This window comes from Polyodon spathula, chromosome 16 (genome assembly GCF_017654505.1).
Source record: "Polyodon spathula isolate WHYD16114869_AA chromosome 16, ASM1765450v1, whole genome shotgun sequence".
Lineage (NCBI taxonomy): Eukaryota > Metazoa > Chordata > Actinopteri > Acipenseriformes > Polyodontidae > Polyodon > Polyodon spathula.
The window spans coordinates 36438970-36457570 of NC_054549.1; the positions used below are offsets into that span (position 1 = coordinate 36438970).

At 37.9% G+C, this 18601-nt stretch overlaps 1 protein-coding gene across 10 annotated transcripts in view; it reads right to left on the minus strand.

Annotated features, from left to right (window-relative positions):
- LOC121329395 (ERC protein 2) overlaps positions 1-18601 on the minus strand; it is a 262968-nt gene that overhangs the window by 216207 nt on the left and 28160 nt on the right. For all 10 annotated transcript variants that reach the window (XM_041274987.1, XM_041274985.1, XM_041274984.1 and 7 more), the window contains exon 4: positions 4182-4256. In XM_041274987.1, coding sequence (XP_041130921.1) covers positions 4182-4256 — 75 coding nt within the window. The remainder of the gene's footprint in view (positions 1-4181; positions 4257-18601) is intronic.

The following is an 18601-nucleotide window of genomic DNA, read 5'->3' on the forward strand; positions in this document are numbered from 1 at the left end:
ACAGAGAGTCAGGATAATTATATATGGTATTTAACTCATTCAGCACCAAGTACGTTTACAGAGAGACTACTCTAGTACACTGTAACTAATCAAACTGTCTCAGCTGTGGGCAAAAGTTTTGCATCACCCTATAGAGTAACTCATTTTGCTTCATAAAGTCGAATGAAACCTGCTGAATAATGTAACGTTTAACATATTGAATTACATACTGCTTTGGAGTTTTCCCCATATACTTAAAAAACTGACAACATAAAAAAATGTGACAATTTCGAAATGTAACATCACATACTGTACTACTATTACGGCTTCCGGTAGATTTTTGCAATATCATTTAGTAGTTTCTTTGATTAAATGATGTTAAATAAGATCTACATTATGTTCATATTCTGGTCATAGCTGTAGACACAAATGCACAGTAATAGTTTTGTTAGTCACTGGTCTGCTGTTTTGAATGCAGTTATCTGTAAACAGCGCTGCAGTGCTGAAAGAGTTAAGAGCATCGTTGTGTTTGGACACAGCACATTAATTAGCCTATTTATCCATGCATTTGCTTAAGCTCAGAAGCAATACTGTATATTTAAAAGTATTCAACAATCTGGAAAGGAGAAAATGTGGTTAAACTGTTCAAATGTAATCAGCTTTTCAAAAAGTGAAAGGAAAACATGAGCGTCACAAAAAGCAAACCGCTAACATACTGTACCTGCCATATTACATCAGGATCAAAACAGAACGGAGGGGCTGTTTTCTGCAAAAGTTACACAGTGTGAATAGCAGTAGTTTTATTGACAAGAAACATCTTAGCATCGTATTGTTAGTGAATGATATCTTAGTGTGAGCCCATGTGTGCTTCTAATAAAGTAAAATTAGGTTTTAACCTAAACTCCAAGTGTATTTAAAACAACACGTGGGGCCCTCTTGCCACGAAACCCAACCACATGACAAGATATTCAGATAGTCACAGGGTTTTCTGCATTTTTATATTGATTGTGTATGTAATATGCTACAGTGCACTGCATGTGCAAGACTGTATGTTAAGTAAACACTAACATACTGTAACATGGTGTGCGTATACTGCACAGAAAAAACATATCACTCAATTAACTGTTTGGCTTAGCATACCCTTGACAAAAAATTATGTTTTCTTTACAAACCTCAAATCATAAACAGGTGGTTTAGTTTAATTTGTTTGTAAGTGTTAAACATTGGTCTTGTGTCACATTTAATAGCATGGTAAGGGATGCATTTGCTTCCTTCTGCTCGAAGGGGTTTAAACACCTACCTTCTATTGTGCGAGGCTCGCTATACATGTCAGAAAAAACTTGGCTATCTCTAAGCAAATTCCATTTCTAGTTTGTATGTTAAAAATGATATGAATCAGTTACAGCTATTTCGGTCTGGAATGGATTCAACTTGTGCCTCTTGGGTAAAACACTAAACCCACAGCTCCACCCAACCCTGTGGAAAAACAGCACAGAATTTCACATAAACCTATTTCTCTTTTGTCCCTGCCTTCAACTGAAATTACAGTAAACTCCTGATGAGAGTTTACTATTAAACATACAGTAGCAGTTAAACCTTGCTATAACCACACTACAGCGCCTGCTGTACCTCCCAATGTCTCTTCTTTGGAAAGCGGCTTCTGACGTTCCAATCCTAGTTTGTGTCTCTTCTTTAACCCTCCCACAAATGCAAAGTTCTCAAACTAGTCGCTAGATTTTTTTCAGTTTGGTGTTGAAGATCTTAATAAAGAGTTAGACTGACTATTTGGAGAAGGGACCGAGAAAAGAACCACTCCTTTGGGCCAGGAAATAAAGGGACACAACTGTAGGCACCTTTAATTTACTTTGTTATGTTAAATGTTATCAAATGTGTGAGTTGGCTCCACTGTTCCTAGCTAGTGTTATCATTTCCCAGCCACACCCATCAAAAGAAAAGCAAAACCGTGTGCCATCACTGAAACAAAAACGAACAACACAGAACCTTATGTGTTGGACAGAACTAACAGGCAGGAGGGCACCTGTTTGAATAAATTGTACCTGCCCTGATCCTTTTTGAGGATGGGGGAGGCAGTGCTGTAGGTGTTTAAAACATTTGATCAAGATAAGCTGTATGAGATGATGACATTCCTTTCCAGAATTGTCCCGGTGGTCTCGTCTATATTGGTGGCAGGGCACTACAGTATCTTCCTATAAGCACTCCCTGTAGAATCTATGGAATAACTGAAGAAGTATGGCTGCTTTTCCTATTGAGAAAGGATCACTTATGGACCCTGACTGAATTGCTTTTCAAATTGAGAAACAGTAAAAGGAGATACAAGGAAACTTGGAATTGGCTGTACATTTGCTCATACAGAATGCAACAGTTTATTCCAGCATAGTAAAGAAGACCTTTACATGCACAGAGCTTTATTTTACTACACTAGAATAAAATACTCCTGCTGCGTTCTGACATTATTGAAAGGATCTCTGCAAATGTGGCAGACAGCTGGAACAGGAACCTCTTCTCAATTAGGTCCCTCCATCACATCTCTCACACAAGGGGGTACAGTATAGAATATAATTATACACATTTTAATGTAAAAGAAATAAAAACATGTCTTGCAGATTAAAACACACGCAGTTACAGTAAAACTTGTAATACCCCTCTTTAATTGCACCAGTCGGTGCAGGCTATGAACTTCCACCAAGTCAGGATTTGGGAAGCAAAGTGAGAAATACCTCAGAAACATCCCTAATGAGAAGCAGAAAGTTTGAAAGGAGCGCAGTCTCACATCATCATGCATAAACTTTTCAATATGGGCAAGTGCACAGCTGAATTGATTCTATAGTGCTGACACCCAAATCAAAAGGCTTGAATCAAAAGGAATTTTCCATGTGAAATATTAGTAACAAATTGAACGATGTTTTAAATTAACCAGTCAATTGGGATTTTCTATGATATGCATCCAACTCTCTACCCAGTTGAACCTTGAACTATCTGAAGAATTTAAATGAGAAACAATGCTTACGATGAAAACATCACAAGCGGTTTTTAAGTGGCACAAAGTAAAACAAAAATACTTGGCTTCGTCTTTATTTGATTTACAACCCTTTAAGGAAACCTCAATTAAGTTTCTTTTTTTTAATTTTTTTTTTTTTTATTACACTGACCCTTCTGCAACAGACCAGACAACAAATCTAAGCTATTGTGGTTGAATACGCCATGTGGAAACCAGTTTGTAATGCATCTGTTTAACAGACTGACAATCCACAGTAATGCAGTCATTGGAACACAACAGGTTGAGATTAAAAGTGTTTCTCATAATAATACCCACATGCCAAAGTAAATATACCAACACAGGTGATATTTTGTGTACATTATACAGCATACAAAAATGATAATAATAAAATAGAATCAACATTATGGAATAATTACATCAGGCTATCCACTTCTGTACAGCAATTTAGTGTTACTGTACCATATATATATATATATATTGTGAGCAAGTAGTACTGTTAGAAAGTATGTATGTACAGATGTGTGGGATCTGTACTATTTAAAACAGCAAAGCATGTTCCTTAACAGAGTTCAGTTAGGACCAGAGTTCAATCTTGGTGGTGTTAGAGTATTAGAAGAATCTACAGTAGAAGAAGTAGAAGAATCTACAGTACCGAGGGTCAACTTCACAGTGAAGTATTAAAGGATTTACTGTGCACTCTATTGGCACATCAAAATAAATACATACATACATACATACATACATACATACATATATATATATATATATATATATATATATATATATATATATATATATATATATATATATATATATTCAAGAAGATTAAAATAAAAAAATATGACAAAAGCAAATGTACTTTTCCAAAAAAATATTATCCAAATATTAATTGGGAAACATCACATAGTGTAAGATAAGAGTTTCTCAAACTGTTTCTTTGTAAAGTCTTCAATTCTTAATGAATTGTATAATATATAATATATATATATATAATATATATATTATTATAATATATATAATAGACTATATAATATATATATATATATATATTAGAGGTAGTGTAATTGCAAGATGTTTCAGTGCAACACTACAGCAGGAGCAGCAGAGCAACATGACAGTTTAATAGAGTTCAGGATGCAGATGCAACCAAGACCCTGCATGCTCTGAGACAGAGAGGCCTTACCTTCATTTCAATGACAGTCTGAAGAGCCTTCATCTTCGCAGGCTCTTGCTGAACGGTGGTTCTCCTGTGCAGCTCCTGTGGAGGGACCCGATAGAAATAAGCTTGGCGGCTCATCCTCTCCTCACTTTCAGTTCTACCCGAAAACTGATGCACTCTCAGGGGCAAGGAGAAAAGAAAGCTTGTTTGGTGTTTTCCAGTCACATAAATAAAAGGGCCTACACGCTACAGGTGCATCCAGTCATAATCCCTCTTCAGAAACTGTTGCAGTCTCTGTCTAACATTACAAACCAATTCTGCTAGCACATGCGCTATTTGTGAGCCTCTATCAATAATTAATGGCAAACTGTGCGACTCAGACCATTTCAACTTACACGACTGGCTCTTTGAATCCTCTTTTGTTCATTCATGCCATTGAGTGTTCAAAGCACAAAAAGCTGAAGGCCAATCTAGGTATTCTTCAATATCCTGATTAATTCAAGCAGATGTATTCCTATTTTCTGGAGGAGCCTGCACAGTACAGTATGTGTATAAAAGGTGCAGAGTGACTGTAAAGACCAGCCATGAATTATCCAATGATTGTTCCTGCTAATTCAACTCTCAGAAATATATTTTTTAAACTTTGCATTGAGAAATAGCTTTGCAAAACATTCCACTGAGAAGTTTTGTTATTCTGTAACTAGTACAGTCTTGATTTATTGTGGATTATAGAGTAGCACAGTACAGTACTGTATCCCCTTGGGATGTCTTGAAGATGGGGCGTCTACTTTCTTTTAGAAAGGATGAAACAAAGATAACAGAAATGAATGAATGAATGAATGGTAAAGGAAGGTGGATCATGTCAGCAAGATCCCTTATATCTCTCATTCATCCTCACTCACTTGCACCAAATTGCAATATTTTTTTTCTGTAGGAGATTACACTGTATGAAACCATTAAAGTCAGGAGTGAGCAAACTCTGCATTGCCGCGGAAAGCAGGAAACATAGCAAGTAAGCAGGCTGCTCCTCCCCTCTCATCCATTTTCATGCATGCATACAGGAGCTCAGCAATTAGACAGAATGCAGGATTTCTACACATAAAACCCCTTTACATTTTCAGTGCAGAGCGAATCATCAATAAAACATGCTTGCATCTTTAACAAAACAGCTAAACGTAAATAATACAGAACATATTTCCTCAGGAAAAGCCAACCCTTATAAAATAAATGTAAAAGTCTTCAATAAATAAAAAGAGCAGTCTCTCAACATGAAAGCATATAGCGTAGAAATTCCCCTATGTTTTCTCCCCTGAAGGCGAAGTAGGAGGGCATGTAACATGCATACAGAGGGAACACTGAAAACCAAGGAGCAGCACAGGCCACAAAAACAGCTTTAACTGCAAAGATCACTTTCCAATTTAAAATGTAATTTAAAAAAGCATTATTGAATCTTACAACAATTTATGAATGCACAGTGGTAATGCTTGAAACAATACATGGTTTAATAATGTATTAGACAAAACAAAATACAGTACCTACTATTTCTAAAACTTCAATGCATTAGCTCAGGGGGTTCTCAAATAAAGAAGGAACGACACCACCCAAAGGCACACAAACTGCTCTGAATAGTTATTCTAGTGAAGAAACTGGGTGAGGTACATCAATCATTTATAGTAATTGTATTTAATAACTGCTCCTAAAAGGTGACTAGTACAGTAAGTGAATACACACTTTGCACACAGGAGTATTGCCAGCATGCAGGTAAACCTACCAGCCTTGTTTCTGTAGCAGTCACAGTGCGTGGATTTGACAAGGACTGAGCCATAATTAAAAAATATACATATATACACCAGCTGTGGGTTGTAGCAGGGCTGGCGCCATGCATGTAAGGAGAGGGGTTTTGTGACTATTTAATGTAAATATAAGTGTTGTGATTGTTTAAATAAGAACAGGATTGGTTTTAATGAGGAATCTAACGTTCTGTGTTTGGCAGCCTGCCTGCTGTGTTTAGTTGCAGGAGCAAACAGTGTGTGCGTTTACCAGCTGCGAGCTCCTAATCAGTAGGTGGGCATGGTGCAGCAGAGCGCCACGAAAAAAAGGGTCCCAATTATATAATTCACGGCTGCTGTAAAGCCATAGGGGTCAGAGCACTGCTGCTGCCCAAGCAGCGGTCCTTCTGCGCTGCAAAGTGACCAACTCAAATGGCGATCTTGTGTATACTCCGAGGTTGGAGTTGGGTGAACTGCCCGAGGAACAGGGATTAGGTTTCAGGATAGTAGATCCCACCCAGTATAGCAGACGGGCGTGGAAGCGGGACCCCATTTCTTAGTGGAGGACCGTGAGCCGTTTCCATGGCACCTTTGACTTGACAGTTTATGTACAGTGTTTATTTTGCCTTTGGTACGCCAGGCCCTATGTCCCCCATGAGCTACCACTGCTGGGTTCCTGTGCTCTGTAAATAACCCTGCGCGCCTGCAGGGCGTGTCAATCCAAACCTTCCAGTCTCCATCTCCTGTCAATCACGCTGCAAACACAGACCCACGTCATCCAGATCATTCTATACATCAGTAAACCAGTCATTTCAAGTATTCCTTCCATCACATGTAGCGAGTCCCCTATTACACAGGTCTAATAAGAGTTCTTCCATATGTTAGCAGTTATAGTAGTTCTTTAAGCAGTATCCCGGATCATTACTCAACTAGAGGGAATGCTCTCAAATGTACTGTCACTGCCCCACCTTTCAAACAGTCTTTGGTACCCCAGATGATTAATGGCCCTACTCACAGAAACATCGAAGCGACTGTTTAAAGAAGAAATGTTCTACAGTGTGTAGTACGCAAGAGTCAGCCACAGTAATATAGTTCTTAACACCAGGCTTCGTGTCTCCATGTCTTCTCCAATGTAGCCCAAGGAAAACGACTTAACACTCAAGCAAATATGGCATACTGTACAAGTGTTTTTTTTCAATTAACTATTTTATCCCGGATATGCAGGCGGTATAGTGGTGTTCCAAATTGCTCTGTAGTTCTAATCACATTTTTGTTTTACAGTATGACTGATTCCCCTTCAATAGTTCCACTTTAATAAAATAATATGTTTCAGAAGAAGAACAGTATTCAGGATATAAACCACTTTGAGGATAAAAAAATGAAAAAGGCCAATGAGATTTTATATATATATATATATATAATATAGAGAGAGAGAGAGAGATGTGTTCCTCTACAGTCATCGCAGTCATTTTCCTTTTAATGGAAACTTTACAACTTACTGTGCAGTTTTGTTTCCGCGGGTCGGGGGGTGGGGGGGGTGGGGCATGCATTTGGCAGCTCTGCCGGGTTCGTATTTATCATTGGACTGACATCCCAACAAAAAAAGCAAGCAGAGACCCTTTGTGACTGTGAAACCTAACCCTCACTTGGAAGATGCTTCTGTCCATTAACAGCTTATCACGGACCATCAAGATAGGATCAGCCAGTGTCCCTACATTTACTCAATTAAACTGTCATGATGTGCCTGAGAAATGTTAATGCAATGACAAGGCCAGCTCTAGTTCCATAAAGACGTCTCTGCAGTTCCAGGGTCACACTAGACTGCTGTGTACAATGGTGTAATGAGTAACCTTCGACTTGAGGGTCACTCTGATGAGTGAGTGCACTGCCCTGCCCTTCAAATTACAAGTCCCTTTATAAGCTATACAGGTGATTCAATTTTCTTTGTCAAGACAGTACACAAATAATACGCAGTAATGTCTCCCAAGCCACTCTGGTGTTCCACCACCTGCATAGCAGTGAAGCTATTGCTCATATCAAAACCAGGTGGTTACAATGCTAACTGTTAAAAAGTAACAAGGACTAGAACATCGACACAGTCACCCTATCCTTATTAGTTGATTGTGAAAATAAAGAAATTAAAAAAATAAACAAAAACATATTCTGCAGTGATTTATTTTGACAAGCACACCAGGCTGCATTCCCTTCAGGTGGGTCGGAGCGACTGCAGAATTCCATGTGACATGCCTACACAGCTCTGCAAGCAAGCTGCTGTGCAAAGACACCAGCGTAAACACCACAGGTCTTTCAGTAGCAGGAGAGAAGCTCATTGCTCATGTACTGTACAACCACTGTATATCTAAACCACATGTCCAGGTGAGACTTATAAAAATAGCAGGAATTCTTAAGTGCTTTTTAAAACTGACCAGCATTGCTATTCACCCATGTGTACTCAATGTACTGTTGAATAATGGATGGACAAAACAGAGAAGATTAAAAAGTGCTTAAATATGCAGGCAATCCACTTGGCGATCAGCAAATAATTCTGCTTGTATTAGCGCTAATAAGAACGTGCTGGAATTCTACAATACTGCTGAAAAGGTCAAGTTTGCAGAGCGTAACCCCTTATGTTTATTTTAAAAGACAGACTACTGTACTGTTGATATCCGACAGATACACAACTATGGCAAAACATTAAGGGGCGGGTTAAAAACATACACTTTATGATGTGAGCCAGGGTTGATAAGCTGGGTTGCAAACATTAACCAGCTACTTTACTGCAAATCATTTTCAACAATGTACAACTTTAAAAACAAGATAATTAATTAAATATTCCTGTAAATGCGGTACATGCACTTGTGCGCTTTTCAATTTCGACATTCGAGCATTGCTTTTGTGCTCTTCATCTGAAAACGTAGGGTCTTCAATTACTGCCCAGTGTCTCCAGACATGTCCAATTACTATACAGGATGTTGTGTTGTTGTTGTTTTCATAGTTTCTTGACTTCCATCCCAAAAATGAGGGTTGTCGTTTAATGTTCCGCAGAGGGCAATATGCTGTTTTAGTTGTTATGAAGAAGGCTTACAGGCAGCAGTATTTTCAAAGCTTTTCTTCCGTTTTTATATAAACTCCTATTGAGAAAATTCTACCTTAATGTTACAAAATGAGAAATCAAAAACTTGAGAGTGCTTCAATAATGCCTTGAATTATATTACTTAGCTATTTGATTCTAGTTTTGTAAAATGAATTGGTGCAAACGCAATATTAAAATCACAAGTGCTATGTGCTGATAAATGTGAGTTCATAAGTGCACAGCTGGTCTAGCTGCAATACCTCATATGCTCTGGGCCACTGGCACCTATGGCTTAATTAGAACACAAATATTCAAAGGGTATTGCATTTACAATGGGCGAACACAATGAATAAAGCATCCTGTTTAACTGTATCTTTACCCCAGACACTAAAACATGCCTTGTACCAATTATAGGGACCACAGCAGAGACCACAAACATCCCCTGCAGTTATATATATATATATATATATATATATATATATATATATATATATATATATAGACACACACACACACACACACACACACAAAATGCAGCAACTACAATACTGGGTAAAAAAATAAAATGAAAAAAGATGGAATGATAATTAGAAACAGCCCTCTATTAAGCACGCTTAGGAACAGGGGAACTCTCGCAAACGCTTTCCTGTAACATGCTGTGTAAATTGAAGAAGAAACTGATGCTGATCGATTTGGTTCAGAGAAATGGAACTGCAGTACATTCAACGCTTTAGCAGAAAAACAACTAAACGTAATTCTTCAGTTTGTAACAAAAGAAATGGTAACACAACAGCTTCCTTTGCCTGTAAACACCTTGTTTGGAATGCCACTGGCTTCAGTCAGACGGGGACTGTTCTGTAATGTGCGGTTATACAAAGCTCTCCGATCTAGTATATTTTACTGTATTAGTAAAACCCCTCGGGAATTGGGCTAGTTAAGCTGTGGATAGTCCAAAAGATTAAGTTAACACAGCATTTCCAAACCTTTAAAAGATTGGTTATTAGAATATGCTCTTATCTTGGCGGGTTAGCAAACAAAACAGTATAGCACAAAGAATATGGCAGCTTTGCACAGGATAAAAAACTACTTAATGATGCAATAAAAAAAAGCAGGCTCTCTCCAAATCCTTATCAAAAAGATTTAAAGAAAACACTCAGACACCTGTGCCCACAACCGGTACGTCATACTAACATGACTTTCCTGCTAATGGATGTCTTGGCTGTCGCAATCAAGCTACCACATTTCCCACCCGCAACAGAGAATCGACATTTCTGAAGTTTCACTCAGGATCCTGCCCTCATGAATGAAAACCAGAGAATGAGCCAAAAACATCAAGGCCCTGCATTTAAACAAGGTCTCAACATGAAGAGAAGTTTATTTAGTGGAACATTTACTGAGACTTGTAATGTAATAATCCGCCAGGATTTAAGGTATTAATAAGAAATATTCCAATCTGAAGTTTAAGGCTCAGAAATTGGTTTGTGCCCTTTATAGATTGGCAGGGATGGGATTAAATTCCCCTACCTGCCTGGGTTTATTGTGTTCAGGTGGCTGGGGTTGATTGGAGTAATTAACGATCAATCAGCACCCAGCCACCTGACATAAAAGGAGGCCTCAGCTTCGCATTAGGGAGAAGAGGGAGCTGAGGAAGCAAGCTGATGGTTGTGCTTGCTGGTGTTTTGGTTTGCTGTTTTGTGTTTTTTGGAATTTTTCTGATCCAGTGAAGGCATCGCCCAGCCTGGAAACCTTTATTTTTGTAAGTCTTGTTTTGTGTCTTTCTATTTGTGCTTAAATCCCTTTGTTTTGGCCCTTGTGCCCTTTTATTTTGTGCTTATTTATAATAAAAGTGTTTTTTTTTGAACTGCAGTCTGTCTCCGGGCCTCTATCCACTCGCCACCCTGTCACAGTTTGTCTTTTAAAAAAAAACAAAACAAAAAAAAAAAAACTGTACAGTACAGGATGATGCAGAAATAGCTTCCTTCCGTGTTATTCGAGTTCTCTGTAATTGGAGCGTGCTATACAGAATCTCAGAAGCTGTTCTGCATGACAATGAAATCAGCTTTGCTTGTTTATTGAACCTGATCTGAATGTAGTCTGTTGTTTATTCCAGCCCCTTTACCCAAGGTTGTATTAGCATAGTCATATAAAAATACCCTTTAGAAATCTCTGTCTATATAGTACTGGTAAAAGCAAGGACCAGTAACAGCAGCTTACAGCACTGAGGAGAAGCGGATACCGTTTTCAAAACTTTGACACAAAAAAGCAGCCCAGCAAGTTAATGTTACTGATATTGCAAGTGATCTCAAATGAAAAGGATGCAAACCTTTTCATTTCAATACAGATGCAAACACTTCTATGATTTCTTAAATTTTTTTCATTTTTGTAAAATATTTTGAATATCGTATTACTCTGAATTAACGCCGCAGCGTTTTATTTTAAATTGCTAAAAACTGCTGCGGCGCTTATTCAAGGCTGGCGGTAATAAAAGTACTACGCTTTTCCAAAAGGCGCCGTTTTTTTGCGATTTTTACGGCATTTGAGGGTGGCATATATTGAAGTTTATTTCTGCAGATACAACTTGATCAGGATGGCGAAGAAGTCCTATACAACTTACCTTTTAAACTGAAAGCTGTTGAACTCGCAGATCAGAAAGGCAATTGACCTGCTGCTCGAGTCGATGAGTGTTGCATGAGGAAATAGAGAAAGCAAGTACTTCAGCTAGAAGAAGAGCCGACCTCTTCACAGGGTAAAAAATAAAGGTATGTGGTGGCAAGCGTTGCCCTGCTCATCCCGATATTGAAGAGGAGGTAATGTACGTGTTTCATTATTGAGAGAGGCGTCCTTTACAAATCTGAGGCCGGCGGTAATTTCAAGCAATACAGTACTTTGACCCTATTTCCACAGATCAAATGCTTTACTGTACTAATTGATTTAAAAATGTAATTTCTTCGTCTCTAATCCATGGTCTTAAATTCTAACACAACAATTTATAAAGTGCATTGCTTCCACTACCAACGCCAGCTTTAGTTCTTTAGTGACGATTATACCATATGTGTAACTTTGTTGTGACAGAATTAAAGCTGTTGGTTAGCTGGGCTTGTGTATTTAGTGCTTTGTTTCATACATCAATCACCAGAAAAATAAGGAGCTGGTCAGAGTGCTCAAAGCATTCTTGGAAAACAAATGTTTTTTTCTTGTTTTGTTTTTTAAAAGCTGGCTTTTAACCCAAAGAGACTGCAGTGTTAATCCTATTGCTGACCTGGTCCAGAAAAGGTGCTTGAGTTCTTCTTTACAACAGGCAGACAACTTTGCGTGGATAAGTACAGTAAAGATGTGTGTTTCCACTGACAATTCAAACTTTCCACCCCTGGATAATAAAGAGCTTCATCTGCCATGTACCCATTTCTACAGTTATGAATTCAAACCAAGGGTCCCTGGGTCAAGACAAACTAATCTTACCTTTCACATCGCATCCTTTACATCTGGTATTCAAGATCTAGTATGGGCTTGAAATGAAAGGCACTGTGTTTTGCACAGATTTTAATGGTGTGCTTCCCTTTAGTGCAAAAGCTTTCGAAAAAAAAGGGGGGGGGGGGGGGGGGGAAGGCTTGTGCTTCGTGTCTTTTAAACTTTGGAAACGTAATATTGCATTTTTACATTTTGTAATTGAAGTCAAGCTAACAAAATTATGGAAATGCCCTAGTTTGAAGTACACTATTAACTCCAATACAGTGCTTAGTTATCCAGATGATGTGCACAAATACATTCCACAGCTTTTTAGCAACATTACTGATTGATAGATATATATGTATGTCTGACACCTAGTGATTGACAAATGTAGTGCATGAGTTGATCTCGGTGATTCAAATAATGTTCTAACACCTCTCATAACCGGTAACCAACTCCTGCGTTAAGCAGACTATAGCTGGATAGCTGCACAGATGTCTGCGTTACAGAACAGTCCAAAAATCGCTCATGCAACAGCCTGAACTTCCTTCTGTGGATAAAACCCAGCCTGTGAGTTTCCGGGCCAAGGTTACAGGAGTTACTAGTTCTGTCGAATTTAAAGGCAGCACGCAATATGGTTTTCAGTCCACAAAGCAGATACATTTGTGATCATTTTCCCAAAACCACCATTGATTTAAAGGGGATCTGGACCTCGGCGCCATGAAAGAAAATGCTTCACAAATTAATAATTAGCCAGGCTGATCTTGCAGCTGCTTCTAATCAGCTGTACAGCCTTTCAAAACAGGTGCTAAACTTCAACACTTAAATGGCATCCACAATTAAAGTTTTTTTGCAATGAAGAAGAAAACCTGGATGGAGCTGGGTTTACAACAGACAGAGAGAAGTTGTGTGCAATGATTATTAACCACAAACCTGTCTGTGATAAACAGTGCTCCAATTACCTAGGCTATTTTTGGCACTAGTAGCAACCAGCCTTTAACGTTCACTTCTATTGCACAAATAGGGATACTAACTGCAGCTGCTAAAGACACTCATTAAGCATTAAACATTAAATCAGTCAGGATTTGAACACATCCTCGTTCAAAAACTACTTGAAAGGGCAGACAAATAAATAGCTTTCTTTAAATAAATAAAAAAAGATTGTTGCTAACTGTTAGTTGATCACTAGGTTTTCACATAAAATGTGGTTTGTTGTATTAAGAGCATGATACTGTACATACAGCGTGGTGCCAATTACCCAAATACAGTAACTCAATGGACTGCCATGTCTTTAAGCATCACGTTCCTTCCTGATGAAAGAGGGAGAGGTTTAACATCTGTGCAATAATAACTACAAACATACTCTTCCCTAGCATTAGTTAGAACTGCCTAGTTAATGTGTACATACTGAATAGCACTCTGCAGACAAAACAAAAAGCAAGAGACAACTGGTTTACATAAAGAAGGAGCATTTGGAAATGTGAAATCTTACATAAAAGTTCATATTCAATTTAGCAATTAGCTTTGCGTGACAAACTTATGTGTTTATGTGTCTATGTGTTTTTTGGAGTATCAAGTACGTGTGGATTAGTAAAAATTCAATACAGGTGCTAAAATGCTAATTCAGATGGTCGGATGTCTCTTTTGAACTGCAATGGGAAATATCCATGGAATCATCTGGAACAAAAATAGAGCACAATATTATGCCCAACTGCATAAGTTGCTCCTTCATTCTATGCATTCCTTGAGTTACCTTTGCAATTTTAACAACAAATACACCAGCAGAAATACAAATACACAACACCTCCTCTCAATGTTGCACCATACGCCACACATGGTGTTGTACCATTACCACATACAATTATGCAAGTTTTTTTCTTCACTTTTTTTATTTTTATTTTTTTACAAAATCCAATTAATTTTTATAGCAAATGTGAGCATTTGTAAGCGTTTTTTTTTTTTTTTTTTAATTTTTAAAACAGTTCATGTAAAACAAAGACTATACTGTACAATCTGTAATGGAGAAATTGGCAGGTATACTGATGGGCCATAACCACAGTGTGGCTGAAAACCCTGCACTAAAAGTAATTACAGTTCTCCCAGGCACAATCATTAATGACTGCTTCTTCATGTCTGGAATGGTTGCCAAAAAAGCTGAGTCTTCCACACCTATAACTTCAACTTAAAATGCCCACACCACCATTTATACTGTTAGCTGCAAAGAATTACACTGAAAGGTATCTTTTGTATTCGGCCAAATTCCAAACTAGTCATATTTCAAAACATACAATGAAAAAAAAATCATTAAGACAGTGAAGCGGGCTGAGTTAGACCCCTTTCGGAGATGCATTAGACTAATATTTGTCATCTGGCAGAGACAAATGAAGGGAGAGGCACTAATCATCCTAATGTGGCTGCACCATTCAGTGCCCTGAAAAAACAAAGCAAGGCTGTTCATTTTGAACTATCCTTGTCCAATGGGCTAATGCGCATCATGGTTTTCTGCACTTATGCAGACACATAGTGCCCTATTCCCAAAACATTAAGGAGTGTTTATAAACATTCCCTTTGGCAACGAGAACACATCCGAAATCCTCTTCCTCTGTTTCCAAAAGTAGACACCCCAATGCATCTTTTGTACAGGTTGCTTACAATTAAGCTCTGCTAAAAAAAAAACACTGGTCATTGATTTAAAAAAATGAAAACAGTCCATCTGTTTACATTCTTTTTTATCTGGAGCCAAAATAAAACGATGTCCTGTGTTTATGTACAGTATGTATGTGGCGGTTGTTTAGAGAAAGGAGGCTGGCATAATGATCTTTGCTGCTAATCTGCTACAAAAAAAAATGTGAGAGTGCGTTAGATGAATGCTGCTGATACAGCACCATTCACAATCTCTTCATCTTTGGCTTCGATGTACCCTCCTGCTCATGATTCCCCTTTTGAACCACGATAAAGTAATCAAAGTGATATTTCAACATTCATTTGGAACAAAGCAAATATGTAATCACTGTGTGGGAGTGTTTAAAATAAATATATAAATAATAATAATATTCTAATGCTCAACATCTGCGGTAGATTTCAGCGTGATAAAAAAAAACCGCGATATTCCCTGATGTTTTCTTACATTTTCTGACAGCTAACAAAGTTAAATGTTTACTTTAACAACACTCAAACATCCTTTGATATGCAGATGAAATACAAATCTAACACGGATGTCCCACGGCTTGCAGTGGAAATATCAAGTTTACTCCACCGCCAGGAACGGGCTTTCATGATCCACACTATACATAATTGTTAAAGGCCCAGCAGACCCCAAACGCTTAACTTTATTTCGCGGTACCAGGGGGATAATAACGCATGCTCTGTTCTTACTGTTCGAAAGCCCATCTTCCCATCAAAGCAGCCTCCGAGGCTCAGATGCACAGTATAAATCATCCGTGGCTTGGATTTCTAAGACTAGTGCTCGAGCACTGCAGTTTTGAGTGCCAAGGTGCTCTGATGCTTGCCCAGCAACAGGCAGATTAAAATGTGTGTTTTCTGCAGTCAGTGGGGGAGAATGTGTTGACATTCTCAACTCACGATGCGTGTGGAACCATGCCCACCATCGACCCACAGAACTATCGACACTGCACTTATCATTAGAGTTTGATCTGAGTCAGCTGCGCTTTGGTGATGTCACTATCACACATTATAGCAACAACTGACTTCTAAGTAAAAATATTTCAAAAGTTCAATTGCTTCTCATCCTCAGTAAAAAAAAAAAAAAAAAAAAAAGTGTCAAAATAGCATAATAAATGTGGTTGTGAAGTGTTACAAGTTTTTTTTTTGTTTATTTGTTTTGTTTTTATTAGTTTTTTTGCATTCAGGCTGCATCATGACTTTTGTCTCTTCTTAGCATTTACATGAACAAAATGATACGCGGCATGGCACATTCAAATGGTAGGAATATCTGGTAATGTTATGCTACATCAGTGACTGAGATCTAAGACGGTAACTTCAGTAGGTCTCAGCCATTTGTGTAGAGCTGAACTGTCAGACATTGTCAAACCCTAGTAAAAGGTTAACTTGTTACACTCTTTATACATGTTGAAGGTAAAAGGAATGGATCCTATGAATTCTTCCACGATGCAAGATTCATAGATGGGTCGTCGCCCCCCTGTATTAACCCCGCCCCTCTGCGCAGGAACAATGACATCACAAAGAGCACCGTGAAGAACACCACATGGAGCCTGTTAGCTTCGGAATTTGTGCCCCAAGGTAGGAATTCAATAGCAGACATTTTTAAATACTTATCTCAAAGAAACTAAACAGTCCAGAGACACAGTCCTGCACTGTATATATATATATATATATATATATATATATATATATATATATATATATATAGTGGTTTGTAGAAGTATTCACCCCCCTGCAAAGTTTTCACATTTTGTTGGCACCTTAGCGTACTCAACGATGCTTTCAAATTAGACTTTATATCTAGAATCTACACAAACTACTCCACATTGATAAAATTAAAAAATGCATATAGAACATAAATAAGTAACATTTACAGAAAAAAAAAGATTAATCTCATTTGCATAAGTATTCAACCCCTTTGCTATTGCAGCCCTAAATCAGCCCAGGTGCAAATTATTTCTTTGAAAGGTCACAAAATTTGTAAAATTGTTTCAGCCTGTGTGTACTCAAAGTGGTTTAACTTGTAGATAATTTCCCTCAGGTATATAAAGACTTTCAAGCTGTAACTCACATAGTGAGCCAACAAAGCAACCATGAAGACCAAGGAGCTTTCAAAAGAAGTCAGAGATAAAGTGGTAGAGAGGCACAGAGCAGGAGAAGGGTACAAGAACATTTCAAAGGTGCTGATTATCCCTCTCAGCACAGTGAAGTCCATCATTAAGAAGTGGAAGATGCATCATACCACCCAGACACTACCCAGATCAGAGTGCCCTCCCAAACTGAGCAGCAGGGCAAGCAGGAAACTGGTTTGGGATGTCACTCTGAAGCCAACAATGTTGTATAACAGTTACCTCTGTTCTAACCATCCAGCTCATGGGCACTTCTTAGCAAACAATTTTAAATAATGCTGGCATCAGTCACTAGGAAAAAATATCCATCACTTTTAGGCCTGATCTAGTGGAGAAAGGACAGGGGCCATTTTGTGAAATGAACAGAGCCACATATAGTACCTGTGTTTATTTTGGCTTCTTTGAATATTGCACAATGACTTTAAGTAATTTCAATTGCCAATAAAGCTATTCAAAAGACAACTAAGAACACAAAAATCACATGAACCAAAAAAACAAACACCTTTTTCAAAAAATAAATACGTAAAATAAGCATGTTTTAGCTAGTCTGCTTCCTCTCTTATTAATATTTACTAGTCCAATCCAGCTATTTGATTTCTGTCATGTATTGTGCTACACCTATTACTTTCATGTACTTCAAGCACCTTTTAAATACAGTAATACTGCCATCTAGTGTTTATCTGGAAACCATAACAAACCAAAGCTTCTACAAACAGAACAATCAGACACAGAGCCTTTTGTAGAGCGGTAAACTTATGAGGATGTGTTTAATAATCAGCACGAAAAAAGAAAGAAAGAAAGATCTTATGGAGAGAAAGGGGTTTTAGTTACCAGTTGAGATTTAATATGAAAACACTTTCCATCATTAAAAGATAAATAAATAAAAGGCTGTCGTGTTCAAATAGAACACACCTTTCTTTAATGGGAAAGGCAAACGCAGCAATTAGGTGAAAGCGATGACTCTAAGAATGGAAAACAGCACAGTTCATTTCCTCTGGAGTTAATTATATTAATGGGAAACAGCACCTTTTAATTGAAAATGGTTTCTTTTTACCAGTCCACTCCCAAGGTAAACGATGATGGTTATTAGCACTTGGATAAATTGGCACAGTGTTATATTACTCCTTTTTAAAAGCCGTTTGTTAGGAAAAATCATAATTGCCAACTGTCTACTGTTTATATAGGGCCTGGTAACGAGATAGCCAGGGCTTACACACACCTCTGCACACTTTAAAGCATGACCAATTAGAGGATTTTTAAATTTTTTTATGTTTATCTTATACAAGACCTTGTTCCTTTTTAAAGTTATGTTCTACCCAATTCTCAACACTGTGCATTCATCTC